At 56.8% G+C, this 14,190-nt stretch overlaps 2 protein-coding genes across 3 annotated transcripts in view; both read left to right on the forward strand.

The window, feature by feature from the left end:
* The window catches only part of LOC113487953 (pleckstrin homology domain-containing family M member 2-like), a 35,707-nt gene that overhangs the window by 21,306 nt on the left and 211 nt on the right, over window positions 1-14,190 (forward strand). The window lies entirely within an intron of this gene.
* PLEKHM2 (pleckstrin homology and RUN domain containing M2) lies at window positions 1,001-14,184 on the forward strand. 2 transcript variants are annotated; one of them, XM_026862684.1, is made up of 15 exons: window positions 1,001-1,207; window positions 3,154-3,213; window positions 5,776-6,010; window positions 7,581-8,360; window positions 8,612-8,681; window positions 8,765-8,855; window positions 9,186-9,250; window positions 9,615-9,703; window positions 10,324-10,456; window positions 10,547-10,737; window positions 11,009-11,074; window positions 11,555-11,714; window positions 11,939-12,118; window positions 12,204-12,320; window positions 13,565-14,184. In XM_026862684.1, exons 1-15 carry the CDS (start codon window positions 1,051-1,053, stop codon window positions 13,700-13,702), a joined length of 2,532 nt encoding a protein of 843 aa, XP_026718485.1. In that variant the 5' UTR covers window positions 1,001-1,050; the 3' UTR covers window positions 13,703-14,184. The 2 variants fall into 2 exon arrangements, with proteins under 2 accessions (XP_026718485.1, XP_026718484.1); XM_026862683.1 differs by lacking the exon at window positions 3,154-3,213 and having other exon boundaries at window positions 1,002-1,207.

The following is a 14,190-nucleotide window of genomic DNA, read 5'->3' on the forward strand; positions in this document are numbered from 1 at the left end:
AAGCAGCTGAACAGGAGCCAGCAGTGTGCCCGGGTGGCCAAGAAAGCCAACGGCATCCTGGCTTGTATCAGCACTAGCGTGACCAGCAGGAGCAGGGAGGTGACTGTCCCCCTGTGCTCTGCACTGGTGAGGCCACACCTGGAGGGTTGTGTCCAGGTTTGGGCACCTCAATCCAAGAGAGATCTGGAGGGGCTGGAGCGAGGGCAGAGGAGGGCAACGAGGCTGGGGAAGGGCCGGGAGAATCAATCCTGTGAGGAGCCAGGGAAGGAGCTGGGAGTGCTCAGTGTGAGGAGGAAGAGGCTGAGGGGAGCCCTCATCCCTCTCTGCAGCTCCTGACAGGACATTGCAGAGAGGTTGGTGCTGGGCTCTTCCCACAGGGAATTAGTGACAGAACAAGAGGGAACGGCATGAAACTGCAACAGGGGAGGGTCAGACTGGGCATGAGCGAAAAATATTTCATAGAAAGAGCAGTCAGAGAGTGGAATAGGCTGCCCAGGGAGGGGGGGAGTCCCCATCCCTGGGTGTGTTTAAGGGCCGTTGGGATGAGCTGTGGGGGGATGTGGGGTAGGGGAGAACTTTGTAGAGTCAGGCTGGGGGTTGGACTCGATGATCCCGAAGGGCTTTTCCAACCTGAATGATTCTGATTCTTGTTGGTCTTCAGCTGTAAATGTGAAGCTGCCATTTTTAGGAAAGGCTTTAAGCTGGGACTTTGGCGATCCAGCAGCAGGATTTATTCCTATTGCTCAGTCATTCCTCTGCACGGGTCAGAAGAGGAGCAAGGCAGGTGTGGGGAAGCCAGCTGTGGGGCAGATTGATGGGGATAAAGGAGTTGAAATGCTGGAGTCTCTCCAGGCAAACAAAGCTGCTGGCTAACCCCGGTGTCGCAGCGGAGCCGCCGGGTTTCCTCTGAAAGGCAGCAGGAGTGGACAGTCAGAGGACGTTCAGGGATGGTTACGGCTGCACTAATGGCTGTGTACAGTGACTCAGAGCCTGACTCACCCCACGCTTTCTTCTCTACAGGATGCTCCTTACCTGGATCTGGCCCCATACATGCCAGATTACTACAAACCTCAGTACCTGCTGGACTTTGAGGACCGTCTGCCCAGCTCCGTCCACGGCTCGGACAGCCTGTCCCTCAACTCCTTCAACTCGGTCACCTCCACCAACCTGGAGTGGGATGACAGCGCCATCGCTCCATCCAGTGAAGGTCAGTGTTTTTTTTGGAGACAGATATGGTAGTAAATGATGGGCTGGAAGAAGCCAAAGCGAGAGACCCAGCTGTGAGTCTCTCCCATTTTGCCCTGGGAGGTGATGGGATTTAAGCTCTGGACAGCCTCTTTGCCTTGGACCAGGAGAGAAGGACTTGCTCAGCTAGTCACCTCGGGCTGTGTTGCCATCCTGGGGTGTGTGTTTTTGCAAGAACTGGAGAAACGTCCACAGGGAGTGAAAGCTGTGCCAGTATCTGAACGTGGTGTCTCATTCAGAGCAGGTATGCAGGGCTGCAGAAGACCCTTTTTAACTGCTGGATTTGCAATCCAGACACACCCAAATATGCTGGAGGTGGTGGGGAATAGTTTCCACAGTCTTTTCTCCATGTCTGCAGTCTGAGGGAAAGGCAGCCAGTGGTCTCGGAGGTGCTGGTTTTCCCTCTATGCATCTTTACTTGAGCAGCCTGATGAGTTGTCACATTTACCCCTTATCCCTGTCAGAGACAGCTGGGTGTTGTTCCTGATGAACTGAGAAGACACGTACCTTGTGCCTGCCCCCTTATCCTGCTTCAGGCTGAAGCAGGGAGCTCTTATCCTCACGCAGCATGTTCACCTGAAGGAGCAGATCTGCTGCTGCTGTTCTTAATCCAAAACACGTTGGCTCTGTTCCTTTTTTGCTGTCAGTTTGAACAAACCGAGATCAGGGGATTCTGGAATGGATGGGGCGATGCCATTAATGGGACGCAGTGAATTCAGGACTGAGTGCACCTATGGGTTCCCTCCGAGACAGGACTCCGCCAGTTGCCTTTTATGTGCAAGACAAAAACTGAAGATATTAAGGATTCTGAGAAGGAACAGTCCGGGATGGATGTTAGCATCCTTTCAGCAAAGGGTTTTGAAGCACAGCACTGTTTTGGGCTGACCTGCAGCATCTGTGCTCGTGCTGTAAGCGTGAAGGGTTTGCTTTTGGGGACTCACCCTTCAGCATCCCAGCTGGGTTGGAGACGACCTGAGGAGCCTGGCGATAAAAGTTACAAGAAGAAACTTTGGCGTAAGCAGCCGTTTCAGAGCTTGCTGCACCCCCTGGGCTTGTATTCCTGTTGCTCCTCCAGCATCTTGGTGCCAACACATCTCCTGACTGTCCCTATTGACTGGGCAAGGGGAGTCACTTGGGTTTGGCTACGCTCTCCAGCCTGTCTGATGGGTGGAAGCTTAATGCTCAAGAGAAGAGGGGTTTGGAGTAGAGATCCAGGCCCGGGCAGCGGTTGTGATCTGTGTCTCAGTTTCCCCCTGTGTGGAAGGGTTGGTGCTGATGTGCAAATACCTGGTCCTCCGCTGTGGGACCAGGTCGGTGGCAGTGCAGCCCAGGAGGGCAGGAATTGCTGCTCTTCCTCCCCTGTGGAGGAATTTCACTTCAATAACTGTTTCACTGCTCGTCATTTCAACAGGAGCATCTCGCTGCCCTGGGAGTGTAGGTGGAACTGGGGATTTTAGGATCAGAGGACAAGTTTTTCCCTTTAATCAGACCCCTGGCTTTGCAACATTAATGAGTCAAACAACACAGAATATATGGGTGGTAAATGTGAAATGGGGAAACTGAGGCACAGAGTAAATTCATTCACAAAGGGGATCCCTGATTAGGTACATGCCACTGATCGCTCTGGTTTAGCTTTCCAGCAGCTTGCATAATGAGGCCTTCATCCTTCACTGGTCCCATTGTAGCTCCCATAACACAAACATCCAGCAGGAACAACCGTTAGAGCAGCCGGTTTCCATTTGCATCCATGTTCCCTAACTATTTTCTCATGCGTTTCAAATACTGGTGGAAGATTGTTTTGTTTCTTTCCCATCTCCCTCCCCAAATCCCCTTCACACTCGCCCCTGTCCCCCCTCCCTCCCCACTACTTGTATTTCTAATCCTGAGTTTTATCCCTCGTTTTTGTAGATTATGATTTTGGAGATGTCTTTCCAGCAATGCAGACCATGCCCAGCAGAGACTGGGAAGGTGGGACATACTCATCTATTACAACATTTTATTTTTCTCTCTGCATTGCTGCCACCTGAAGCTTGCTGCATGCTCCCTGGTTCATTTCTTTTAACAAACAACCACCACATCTTGATGGAATTCAGTAGAGGCAGAATGGAGTGAAAAAGGTCCCCCAAGGTGGGAGGTTGTGTGTCTCATCTGTCTTTCCCAGCTCCTGGCGTATGCAGGTACACTCACCTGGGCCTGTATCCCGGAGCAGAGGGATGTTTTCCTGCCTCTCATGATGCCTCCGTGTCTTCTAGACATGTCTGCCCCAGCACGTGGGATAGCAGACGCGAGGCTGGAGTTCTGAGTGTGGTTCTGTGGCTGCTCAATACATTACAGCCTGTGTTGATAAAAGACCCTTTATTTTATTATAAATATTATAAAAGAAAATCTGCAAAATCAGCCGCGCCACAAAGCTGGCAGGCAGGATCAGCAGCCTTCCAAAATGAGCGTGACCTTACACAGTAGTAGATTTCCTCTTCGGGGTAAAGTTGATTGAAAAACTCATCCACCTTCATCGATTTCCTGAAAGCCCTGGAAAACAGATGAATTAATTCTGCTTTCTTCAATTTTGGGATCTTTGCAGGGATTCATTTGAGAGGTTCAAGGTTGTTTTCTTTGGACCCTGCTGTCCCATGTCAAAACCCCTCTCTCAAAGCCACAACATCCAGCACATGGCCGTGCTCAGTTTGGGTCACTACACCTTTTTTCTAAAACCAACTCGTCAGCTATGTCTGACCTTTATGGTCAAGAACATGTGCCCATTTTAGAGGAACTTGTTCTCCTTCCTCCACATGCAGTCCCTGTGCGTATCCTTTGCACGTCACAGGAGTAGGAGACCTCTCTGCTTTACCCCCAGAGGAAATACACCCACACTCTGTCCTTTCAGCTAAAAACTGGATGGAGCCTTGGGCCTGAATTGCCTTGGCCAGTACCACTTGAATATTTGGGGAAATTCTGCCTGAATTCCATGTGGATTGCTCTTGGGCTCTAACATGCTCCCTTTCATCTTCTTTCTTACCCCATGCACAGAGATGCCCACAGAGATGGTTTAACGTGTCACTGAAGCCTGAGTGTGCACCCAGAGGGTACAAACCACGTTGCCAAACCCAACACCCAGCAAACAACTTAACCGTGGGTGTTGGGTGCAGGCTGGGAGAAGCCAGGGGATGCTGGGGGCAGATCCCTCCGGGTTTCAGAGGTGTGCACATCTCCCGTGTGCAGGGTCATTGTGATCCACTGCTGCTCCGCGCTGCGTTCCTGGGTGCTGAGCAAACCTCAGCTGTAGCAAAGTTTTCATCTTTTCGTCCCAGCCCCCCGCCGGGTTAACTCACTGATGCATTCTTTGCCATTTGTACGTAGAGCGAGGGGTTAAGAAAGTTGGAGCAGTTTCCCATTTTCACCAAATGCATTTTGGGGTAAAGTTCTGTATTTTGGACAAAGATCGTTTTGTCTCAACAGAACTATCAGGGTTTAGGCAAAAGAAGTGACGTTCGTTTTGGTGATGCAGGCTAGAAGGCTGGGACTGAAGCAGCTTTTAAACGGTTTATTTTCCCTTTAATGTAGACATTAAAAATCTACCCGATTGACTTTCCTTAACAGAGCTCACACCCTCCCTGCTGCAGGGCAGGCATTTCAGCAGGGACAAAGCAGCATTTTTAAATCAGCTGTCACAAAACCGCCTTTATTAGTGTTGTTTGGTTTTGTTTTTTTTTATGAGAGGTTTCATTTTCCTACTCAAAACCTACGCCCCTGAGGCAGTCTGCAGGGGCTGCGGTTCCCTTCAGAAGGGGTGTCCTCCCTCCTGGCAAGAGGTTTCTAGCTGGCTTTGGAAATGAAGGGTGCTGGAGAAGAGAAGGGCATGGGTAACCTTCCATTTAACCTTGTGGATGGATAACTCTGAGCATGATTCCTGTAGCCCTTCTCTGCTGCTCCTTTTCTCTCTCGAGACTAACACGGGCCAAGCCTGTCTGTGCTGCCTGCTGTTCTCAGACCCCGGTGAATGCTGTGCGTGTCCCCCCGCCATTTCCAGTCCCCCATGTGTGTCTCGTGCAAGCGGAGGGAAGCATCCAGCTCCGTAAGGATCGCTGACTCCCTTTCTGCCCTTCTAGCCGAGCGAACATCTTCCTAAGAACCCTGTAGCAGGGGAGAAGCAGCAATGCAGCGCAGCAGCCTCATTAGCTCGCTGTCACCTTGCTAAGGAGCGCCGTGGGCCCCACCACCCCTCAAGTTCCTCCCCGAGGACAGTACCTCTACTTCTTAATCTGGCTGCAGAGTGACTGAGCTGTTATTTCCAGGCGTTGTCTAAATTGCAGAGCGACGCTGGGTCACGCGCTGGCCCCGCTGGCCCTCCTGGCGAGGAGCCCGCTGCCCACAGCAATCTCTGAAGCTAAGCTGGTCCAGGATGGGGTCACCTGCAAGCAGTATGGTGACTGTGTAGTCCCCCCAGCCCCACGTGTGCAGCTTTGCTTGATTTGCCTTGATCCAGGTGCCCGAGCTGACGTTAATCCCGCTCTTCCCTTCTTGTCTTTGCAGACGGAGACCTCACGGACACGCTCAGCTGCCCGCGCTCCACCGCCTCGGAGGCGAACGGCAGCAAGGCCTCTGTGAAGAGCCCGACGCAGCGCTACAACCCCTTCAACGAGGAGAAAGCTGACGTGCAGTCCTCCACCGAGACCACACCGGTGCACACAGCTTCCCAGGAGAAGGCAGAAGCCACCCCTGAAGGAACAGACCAGTCTGAGAGCTGCACGGAGCTGGAGGTCATCAGGTAGAGGCAGGGCTACCTGACTTGGAAACATGTCCCTGAGTGTCGTCTGTCACCAGAGGTTGATGATGTGCCCCCCCCTTCTAGCCCAGCACAGAATCACAGAATCATTCAGGTTGGAAAAGCCCCTCGGAATCATCGAGTCCAACCCTCAGCCCAACTCTACAAAGTTCTCCCCTACCCCACATCCCCCCACAGCTCATCCCAACGGCCCTTAAACACACCCAGGGATGGGGACTCCACCCCCTCCCTGGGCAGCCTATTCCACTCTCTGACCGCTCTTGCTGGGAAGTTTTTTCTTCATATCCAGTCTGAGCCTCCCCTGTTGCAGTTTCAAGCAGTTCCCTCTTGTTCTGTCACCAATTCCATGTGGGAAGAGCCCAGCACCAACCTCTCTGCAATGTCCTGTCAGGAGCTGCAGAGAGGGATGAGGTCTCCCCTCAGCCTCCTCCTCCTCACACTGAACACTCCCAGCTCCTTCACTGGCTCCTCACAGGATCAGTTCTCTAGGCCCTTCACAGAGACAGCATCTGTGGTGTAGCCTTCATAAAATCATGAGAAAGTGGTTTTATACCTCCAGACACCAACTGATGCTCTGTAGATGTCAACAGAGCTGGTTCCTTGGGTCTGTAGATCTACAGGCCGGCTCGACATAAACACCTTTGCCTGACAGCTTGTATCAGAGAGCTCAGAGGAAGCCCTGAGCTTTTATCTGAAGCTTTCTCCAGCTGGTGGCAGGTTTGCGGCAACTCTGGGTCTCAGATCTTCCCTCCTGTCTTTCCTCTTTGTCAAAGAGCTGTGGCTAAACCTGTTGAGGGAGATGCCTCCGCAGACCTGCTGGCCTGTGTTTGACTCTTGTAGAGGAGATCCCCAGGGGTCCCTCGGAGCCCTTAACCCAGACAGAGTGCTCCAGGCTCCGTCTGCTCACACCCAGGGATGGGGGCACCCCACAACCAGCCCAGCAGGCCTGTGGTTTGTTCCTGCACCCTGTTTTTCCTGGGAGGAGCAGAGGAGCTGGGTTATGTCACACCCCGCTCTCGGGCAGACAGGAGGGAAGGGGAGCACCGCACTCGTTCCCAAACCCAAGTGGCCTGGCAGCAGTTTGGGTCCATGGGAGGCCTGAACACTTCCACATGCCGGTGTGCTGTTGGCTGGAGCCTGCATCTCCCTCTTCTGGCAGGCAGGGACAGGGCATTCCCATGTCCTCTTGAAACCTTCTCCCTTCCCAGCATCTTGCTCTCACACAGGGATTTCTCCCGCATCACTTGAGCTCTATATCCATTTGTGATCCCCTTTGCAGCCAACGGAAGCCCAAGATGCTGCATCCAGCAGCTGATGCCTCTTTTCTTTTTTGGATAGGGAGGAAACAGTGTCCATACCTGCTTTTCTTATGATGGCTGGCATGGAGACAGGGCCTCTATGTGGCTGCACACTGAGCGATGTCCTTGATAGAAGGATTTCTCTGCAGTAGGGAAAACTGCAAAGGAAGGTGTCTGGGAAAAGGGTGGGACCCCTCTCTGTATTGCAGGAATCTAAGCAGGCACAGATGAGTGATGGGTTTCTCACCATGCAGGTTAGCCAAGAAGAAGAAAACAGGCAAGAAAAAAAAAGCAAAACCCGAGGAGGCGGTGAACAGCACTGCGCCCCTGGTGCCCGAGACCCAGCAGGCCAGCGGAGACAGCGGTGTGAACGGGCTGAGCGACAGAGAAGACCCACAGAGAGACGAGGGTCCCACTGCCCCGGCGGGTGAGCCGAGCCCAGGAGGGCAGGAGGAGGGTCGGGAGCGCTCGACCCTGAGCCAGCTGGCCTTACGCATCCCCGAGATGAAGGACACATCCATGGAGAGCGTGGGGCAGCCGCTGAGCAAGGTGATGGACAGACTCAACGGGCAGCTGGACCCCAGCGGCTGGAACGCCCCCCTGGAGCCCCCCGGGCAGTCCTTTCGGACTGGCACGCCAGGGGAGACCCCGGATGGATCATCCTCTGGCGACTTTAGTGAGGGGATTTCAGCCCCCATGGACTTCTACCGCTTTACCGTCGAGAGTCCAAACGCTACTGCACCAGGTGGTGGCCACCATGACCCTCCAGGGCCTGGCCAACCGCCACATGTTTCTGGTAGCCCTGAGGCTCCTGAAGAAGAAGAAAGGAGAGAGCGAGAAGCAGTTGGGGCAGTAGAGGAGACTGGAGGAGGGAGTGATGAACCCCAAATGCTCCAGACAGAAACTGCCGACCCCCAGGCTCTCTGTGAGCCGAAGAAGGAGCAGCCCAGCCCTTCCCCGAGCAGTGCCGAGGACTCTGGCGTGGAGGAAGGGCAGGGCAGCCCTTCGGAGCTGACCCATCCCTCGGAGTTCAGGTGAGGCTGGGTTTACTCAGCAGAGAGAGCATCTTCCAAACAGTCTTGACCTCAAGCTGGCACTTTTTCCCTTGTCCTTGGTTTGGAGGGCAAAGACCGTTCTCTTCCAGGTTGAAGGGGTCAGGAGGAGAAGGTCTTGGGGGCCAACAGGTGCCCAAATCACAGACAAGTTCAATAAGGAAGGGGATACCCTTCCTGGACTCACCCAGCCCCACGTCTGTGTCCATCCTCTGCTCTCTCTGTCTTCACAGGGTGGATAACAACCATCTCCTCCTGCTGATGATCCACGTCTTCCGGGAGAACGAGGAACAGCTGTTCAGGGTAAGGTGGTCACCATGGATCTCCCACGAAGGGCCAGCTCTGGGCCTGCATCGTGAGCTGAGAGCTCATTTCTCTCCACACAGATGATCCGAATGAGCACGGGGCACATGGAGGGGAATCTGCAGCTGATCTACGTCCTGCTGACGGATTGCTACGTGTACCTGATCCGGAAAGGTATCCCATCCCCATAGCCTCTGTGCTCAGCTCCAGGGAAGGAGGCTTGCTTGATCCATGCCTGTCCATAAATTAGGGCAACAGAGCTTAGTACCTTCCCTGCCAGCTCCTGCCAGTTCCCTCGTGTCCCTTGGCACGGTGGCGGTCACAGTCATGAGCTCAGGTTGATTTGTCCCCCGAGAAGCCCTGGGACATGTGCCCTGTGGCTCCTTGCTGCTCGGGACATGGCGTGGTTGGCAGATCTGTCGCTGCCACTACGCAGCGGCCCAGATCCGGGCGGCGCTGGGTTCCTTCGCCCCCCCTTCATGTGGCTCTTCGTGTCTGTGCCAGGGGCAGCGGAGAAGCCGTACATGGTGGAGGAGGCAGTTTCCTACAATGAGCTGGACTACATTTCGGTGAGTGGAGCCTGGGTCGGGTTGGCCCTCCTGGGGGGACCAGGAGGGGAGTTTGGGGGTTGGTCCTCACCCCTGTGCCCACGGGGGTGTCAGGAGCATCATGGTGGGGTGGTTTTGTGGGGCGCTTTGTCCCCCAGGTAGTCTTTTGGCCAGTGAAACATTGAGACTGGGAGAGTTAGAAGGGATCCCCCCTCAAATGGCACCTCTGTGGTCCCCAGCTTGATTGCACCTTCGCATGGGCAGCAGAGTGACCACTGCCCTTCTCCCTGGGGCCAGAAGCCCAGTTCAGTCCTGCTTCGCCACCCCTCGTCCCCCGCCTGGTTTCCTTAACTACCAGTTTCTCTACCTACCGTCCATGGCACAGGTTGGGCTGGATCAGCAGACGGTGACGCTGGTGTGCACCAATCGGAGGAAGCAGTTCCTGCTTGACACCGCAGACGTGGCTCTCACCGAGTAAGCAGGGAGCAGGCAGCAAACCGTGGCACGTTCCTCCCGGGTGTGGGACTTCTGCCTGGCACGTCTCCCCGTGTGACTTGGGGAGCACAAGAGACTCCGGTGACAGCCCTTCACGACAAAGTCCTGCCACCAGTGAGGGTTTGGGGTTGGGTTTGATGCTGCCGGCTAAACCCTGCAGGCAGCTGGAAATGCCTTGAGCGTGGATTAACCTGAAGTGTCCTCCCTGGATACACACAGCAGTCGCCCTGTCCCTCAGGCTGACAGCCTCAGGGCTCTGAGCAACACAGGCTACGTGTCCTTTGTGTCACTTGGGATGAGCAGGGACAAGGTCTTGTGTGTTGTTGGCTCAGGGAGGTGACCTTGTTCAGGCCTGCGTGGTCATACTGGGATCTGGGATGGGATGGGTGTCCATCTCTCAGTCCCACCCATCTCCTTCCCTTCTGGAGCTCAGACGTTGCAACCCCCGTCACCTTTGGTCTGTAGGTTGATTTCAAGACCCCTTGGTCTGGAAGACCAGAGGCCCACATTGAAGGGAGCCTCCCCTTGGCATCAGAGCGCGTGAGGGAGATGAGGGCTGCTTGCCCCGGCCTCATCAGAGATCCCTGTCTCCCTCTCAGATTCTTCCTGGTCTCCTTGAAGTCAGCCATGATCAAAGGGTGCCGGGAGCCCCCGTACCCCAGTATCCTCACGGATGCCACCATGGAGAAACTGGCACTTGCCAAGTTTGTGGCCCAGGAGTCCAAGTGCGAGGTGAGTTTGGGCATCACCGACATCTCTCCACCTTGGTGGAGGCTCGGGGGAGTCTCCCTCCCGTTGACTTTCTCCACCTGATTCTTGCAGGCCTGCGACGTGGTGGTGCGTTTCTACGGCCTCGTTCACTGGGAAGACCCCATGGACGAGGCACTGGGACCTGCCAACAGTAGCTACACCTCCGCAGACAACACGGTCACCAAGGACGGCGTCCTGCACTACAAGGCGGGGACGTCCTACCTGGGCAAGGAGCAGTGGAAAACCTGCTTCGTGGTGCTCAGGTGGGCGCCGGGGCCGTGGGTGGGGACCGGGGTCAGGCAGGGCTTGTCGCAGAAGGTGCTGGGACCAGTTTGCTGCCCAGGAGCTCTTTGGGAGATGGAGGGAGTAGCCATCTTGTCACTTAAGAGGCCAAAACCACCAGTCGGGGCTGCCCAGCAGCAGGAACATCACCCCACGGGTGGAGGGCAGGGCAGGAGTGGCCGCGGGTGTTTGTGCAGTTGCCAGGGCCGAGCTGACGCCAGTTCCCACCTCTCTCATCTTCCCAAACGGCAGCAACGGGATCCTGTACCAGTACCCCGACCGCACGGACGTCACCCCTCTGCTCTCCATCAACATGGGGTAAGCGGCTGGCGGGACGTGGCGCCCCGACTCGGCAGGGATCTGGGGCTCAGGAGCTCCCTGGGACATTCGGGGGGGGTTGGGGAAAATTGTGATCTAGGCTGTACCACAGGACTCCCCGCCTGCTCCTGGCTGGGTGCAGACACCCCTGTGCTTTGGCTCCGGCACGTGGAGCTGGAGATGGGCTCGTTTCCTCCTGGTTTTTGTGTGCCAAGCCCACCCTTCGATGGGGAATTGGCCTCTGTAAGGTTGAGGTACCCCTCCGAGAGCCACACTGGGTGACCTCCACAAACCCACCGTGCTCAGCGCTGGCTCTGCCCCCACATGCAGCGCGGGAGGCCGTCCTCAGAGCGGCCACAGGGGATGTCACAGATGGGAAACGAGAGCTTGCGGGGGAGAAGGGGTGACAGGCAGCGCAGGGAGGCTGTTTCCAGGCTGCTGTCAGGTCCCGCTGATCTCCATCCTCCCCCTCTCTCCCAGCGGCGAGCAGTGCGGGGGGTGCCGGCGCTCCAACACCACCGACCGGCCCCACTCCTTCCAGGTGATCCTGACGGACCGGCCCTCCCTGGAGCTGAGCGCCGAGAACGAGGAGGACATGGCGGACTGGATGCAGTACTTCTGCCAGGCTGTCTCCAAAGGGGTGAGCCGGGGACAGCCCCCCAACACGCACAGGGGCACCCACACCCTCCTCTGTGCCCGGGAGCCCCTTTGGGGCACAGCCCAGGTGGCGGCGGGGGCGTCCGGCAGCGATGGAGCGGGTGGTTTTCTCCCAAGCTGGGCAGGCTTCCCCACAGGGCACCCCACGGAGACGGGGCTCCTTCGTGCCAGATTTTAACACCCCCCCTGTTTCCCTGCTCCATGCAGGTGATTCCCCAGGGTGTTGCCCCTACGCCGTGTGTCCCCTGCTGCCTCGTGCTGACGGATGAGAAGGCTTTCACCTGCCACGAGGACTGTCAGACAAGCTTCTTCCGCTCGCTGGGCACCGTGGAGCTGACGGACATCACCGCTGTCTCCACGGAGGCCGGCAAGGAGTACTGTATCCTGGTGAGCGTGGTGCTTTGGGACCGACCAGCCCAGGGCCCGGGCAAGGACCGCGGTGGTAACACCCAGCCTCTCTCTTGGTGTTTAGGAGTTTGCTCAGGACAGAAAGCAGTTTCTGCCCCCCTGGGTCCTCTATTTTAGTTGCACTACAGAACTGGAGAGGTTCCTCTCGGCACTGAACGCTGCATGGAGGAACATCTACCAGGTGAGTGTGCAAGGCTGCATCGTGGTGCTTCCCCCAGTGAGGAAGTGGGGCCCTTGGAGGAAGGTGTGGGTGAATATTTTCCTGCAGGGTGAACCCAGCTTTCCCATGGAGGGCAGGAGAGCCACGGAGCTCCTCTGTGTCTGTATAACCACGGGATGTGGGATCCAGAGCCTGAGTGCCCTGAGCATCTGGGGCTGGCGAGAGGAGTGGGGAGGAACCTGGGTCAACCCCATCCCCCCTCCCTCAGCCATAATCATCACAGAATCATCTGGGTTGGAAAAGCCCTTGAAGCTCCTCCAGTCCAACCATGAACCTCACCCTGACCGTTCCCAACTCCACCAGATCCCTCAGCGCTGGCTCAGCCCGACTCTTCAACCCCTCCAGGGGTCCCGGGGACTCCCCCCTGCCCTGGGCAGCCCATTCCAACGCCCAACAGCCCCTTCTGCACAGAAATCCTTCCTCAGAGCCAGCCTGACCCTGCCCTGGGCAGCTTGAGGCCATTCCCTCGGGGCCTGGCGCTGGGGCCTTGGCTACAGAGACTCATCCCCCCCTCTCTGCCCCCTCCTGGCAGGGAGTTGCAGAGGGGCCAGGAGGTCTCCCCTCAGCCTCCTCTTCTCCAGACTGAACCCCCCCAGTTCCCCCAGCCGCTCCCCAGCAGACCTGTGCTCCAGACCCTGCCCCAGCTCCGTTGCCCTTCTCTGGACACGCTCGAGTCATTCAATGGCCTTTTTGGGGTGAGGGGCCCAAAACTGAACCCCCTCAGCGAGGGGCGGCCTCACCAGTGCCAAGTATGGGGAGATCCTTCCCTGTCCCTGCTGGCCGTGTTATTGCTGACACAAGCCAGGATGCCACTGACCTTCTTGGCCCCCTGGGCACACTGCTGGCTCCTGTTCAGCCAGCTGTCAATCAAGCTCCCCAGGTCCCTCGGTGACTGGCAGCTCTCCAGCCACTCCTCCCCAGGCCTGTAGCCCTGCTGGGAGTTGCAGTGGCCCAAGGGCAGCCCCCGGCATTTGCCCTCAGTGAAACTCCCCCAGTTGGGCTCAGCCCATCGCTCCAGCCTGTCCAGGTCTCTCTGCAGAGCCTCCCTACCCTCGAGCAGATCAACACTCCCACCCAACTGGGTGTCATCTGCAGACCTTATGACCCGAGCACCTTTCCCGTCTGTTTTTGAGGTCATTTTACAACAAGGGGGAGAAGCAGCTGGTTTTCGTTCCTCTCCTGACTGCCCCGCATGTGTGTTTCAGATCGACCTCCTGCACAAGGCCATTCTGGACGCCGCCATCAAGAAGAAATGCGAAGACGCTCAGAGCCTCATCGACAGCGCCTGGCAGCGCAGCGACAGCCTCTGCCGCGGGCGAGCGGAGCGGGACCCCTGGTGTTAACCCTGCCCGGGCTGGGGGGAAGGACGGCTGACGGGGGCCTCAGCGCCCGTATCCAGCTGCCCCGCAGCCAACTGGCACCCCAAGCCCTCCTGCCGGCGCTCGGGGCCCACCGGGAACGTGCCTGCAGGCGTGGGCCCTGCACCCCATCCCCACCATGCTCTCCGCTGAGTCGGGGAGGCCCAGCGCGTTTTGGGGAGACACCGGATGCTCCAGCGCGCTGGAGGCGAGGCCGAGCTCGGCTGCTTACCCTGCCCAGGCGAGCCTGCACCCTCCAGCCACGGGGCAAAATAATTTGCCTTTCACGGAATAAATATCCCACTAGTAGTGAGGGAGCAGGGTGGGCTGGGGATGAGCATCCCCCTGTTGCGGCGGGGAGTGGGTCTGAGGACTTGTTCATTTTAGAACAGGGCAGGGGCGCGGGACACGGGAACACAAAATCGCTACCGTGCATGTTTTCTCCTCGCTAATACAATCACCGGGTATACCAC

This window comes from Athene cunicularia (genome assembly GCF_003259725.1).
Source record: "Athene cunicularia isolate RWA chromosome 21 unlocalized genomic scaffold, athCun1 chr21_part1, whole genome shotgun sequence".
NCBI classification, from domain to species: Eukaryota; Metazoa; Chordata; class Aves; order Strigiformes; family Strigidae; genus Athene; species Athene cunicularia.

Coding starts and splice junctions, on each gene's coding strand:
- PLEKHM2 (XM_026862684.1), top strand. CDS start 1,051: ATGCCAGATTACTACAAACCTCAGTACCTGCTGGACTTTGAGGACCGT. Junction 1,208..3,153: donor CATCGCTCCATCCAGTGAAG/GTCAGTGTTTTT, acceptor TCGTTTTTGTAG/ATTATGATTTTGGAGATGTC. Junction 9,251..9,614: donor ATGAGCTGGACTACATTTCG/GTGAGTGGAGCC, acceptor TCCATGGCACAG/GTTGGGCTGGATCAGCAGAC.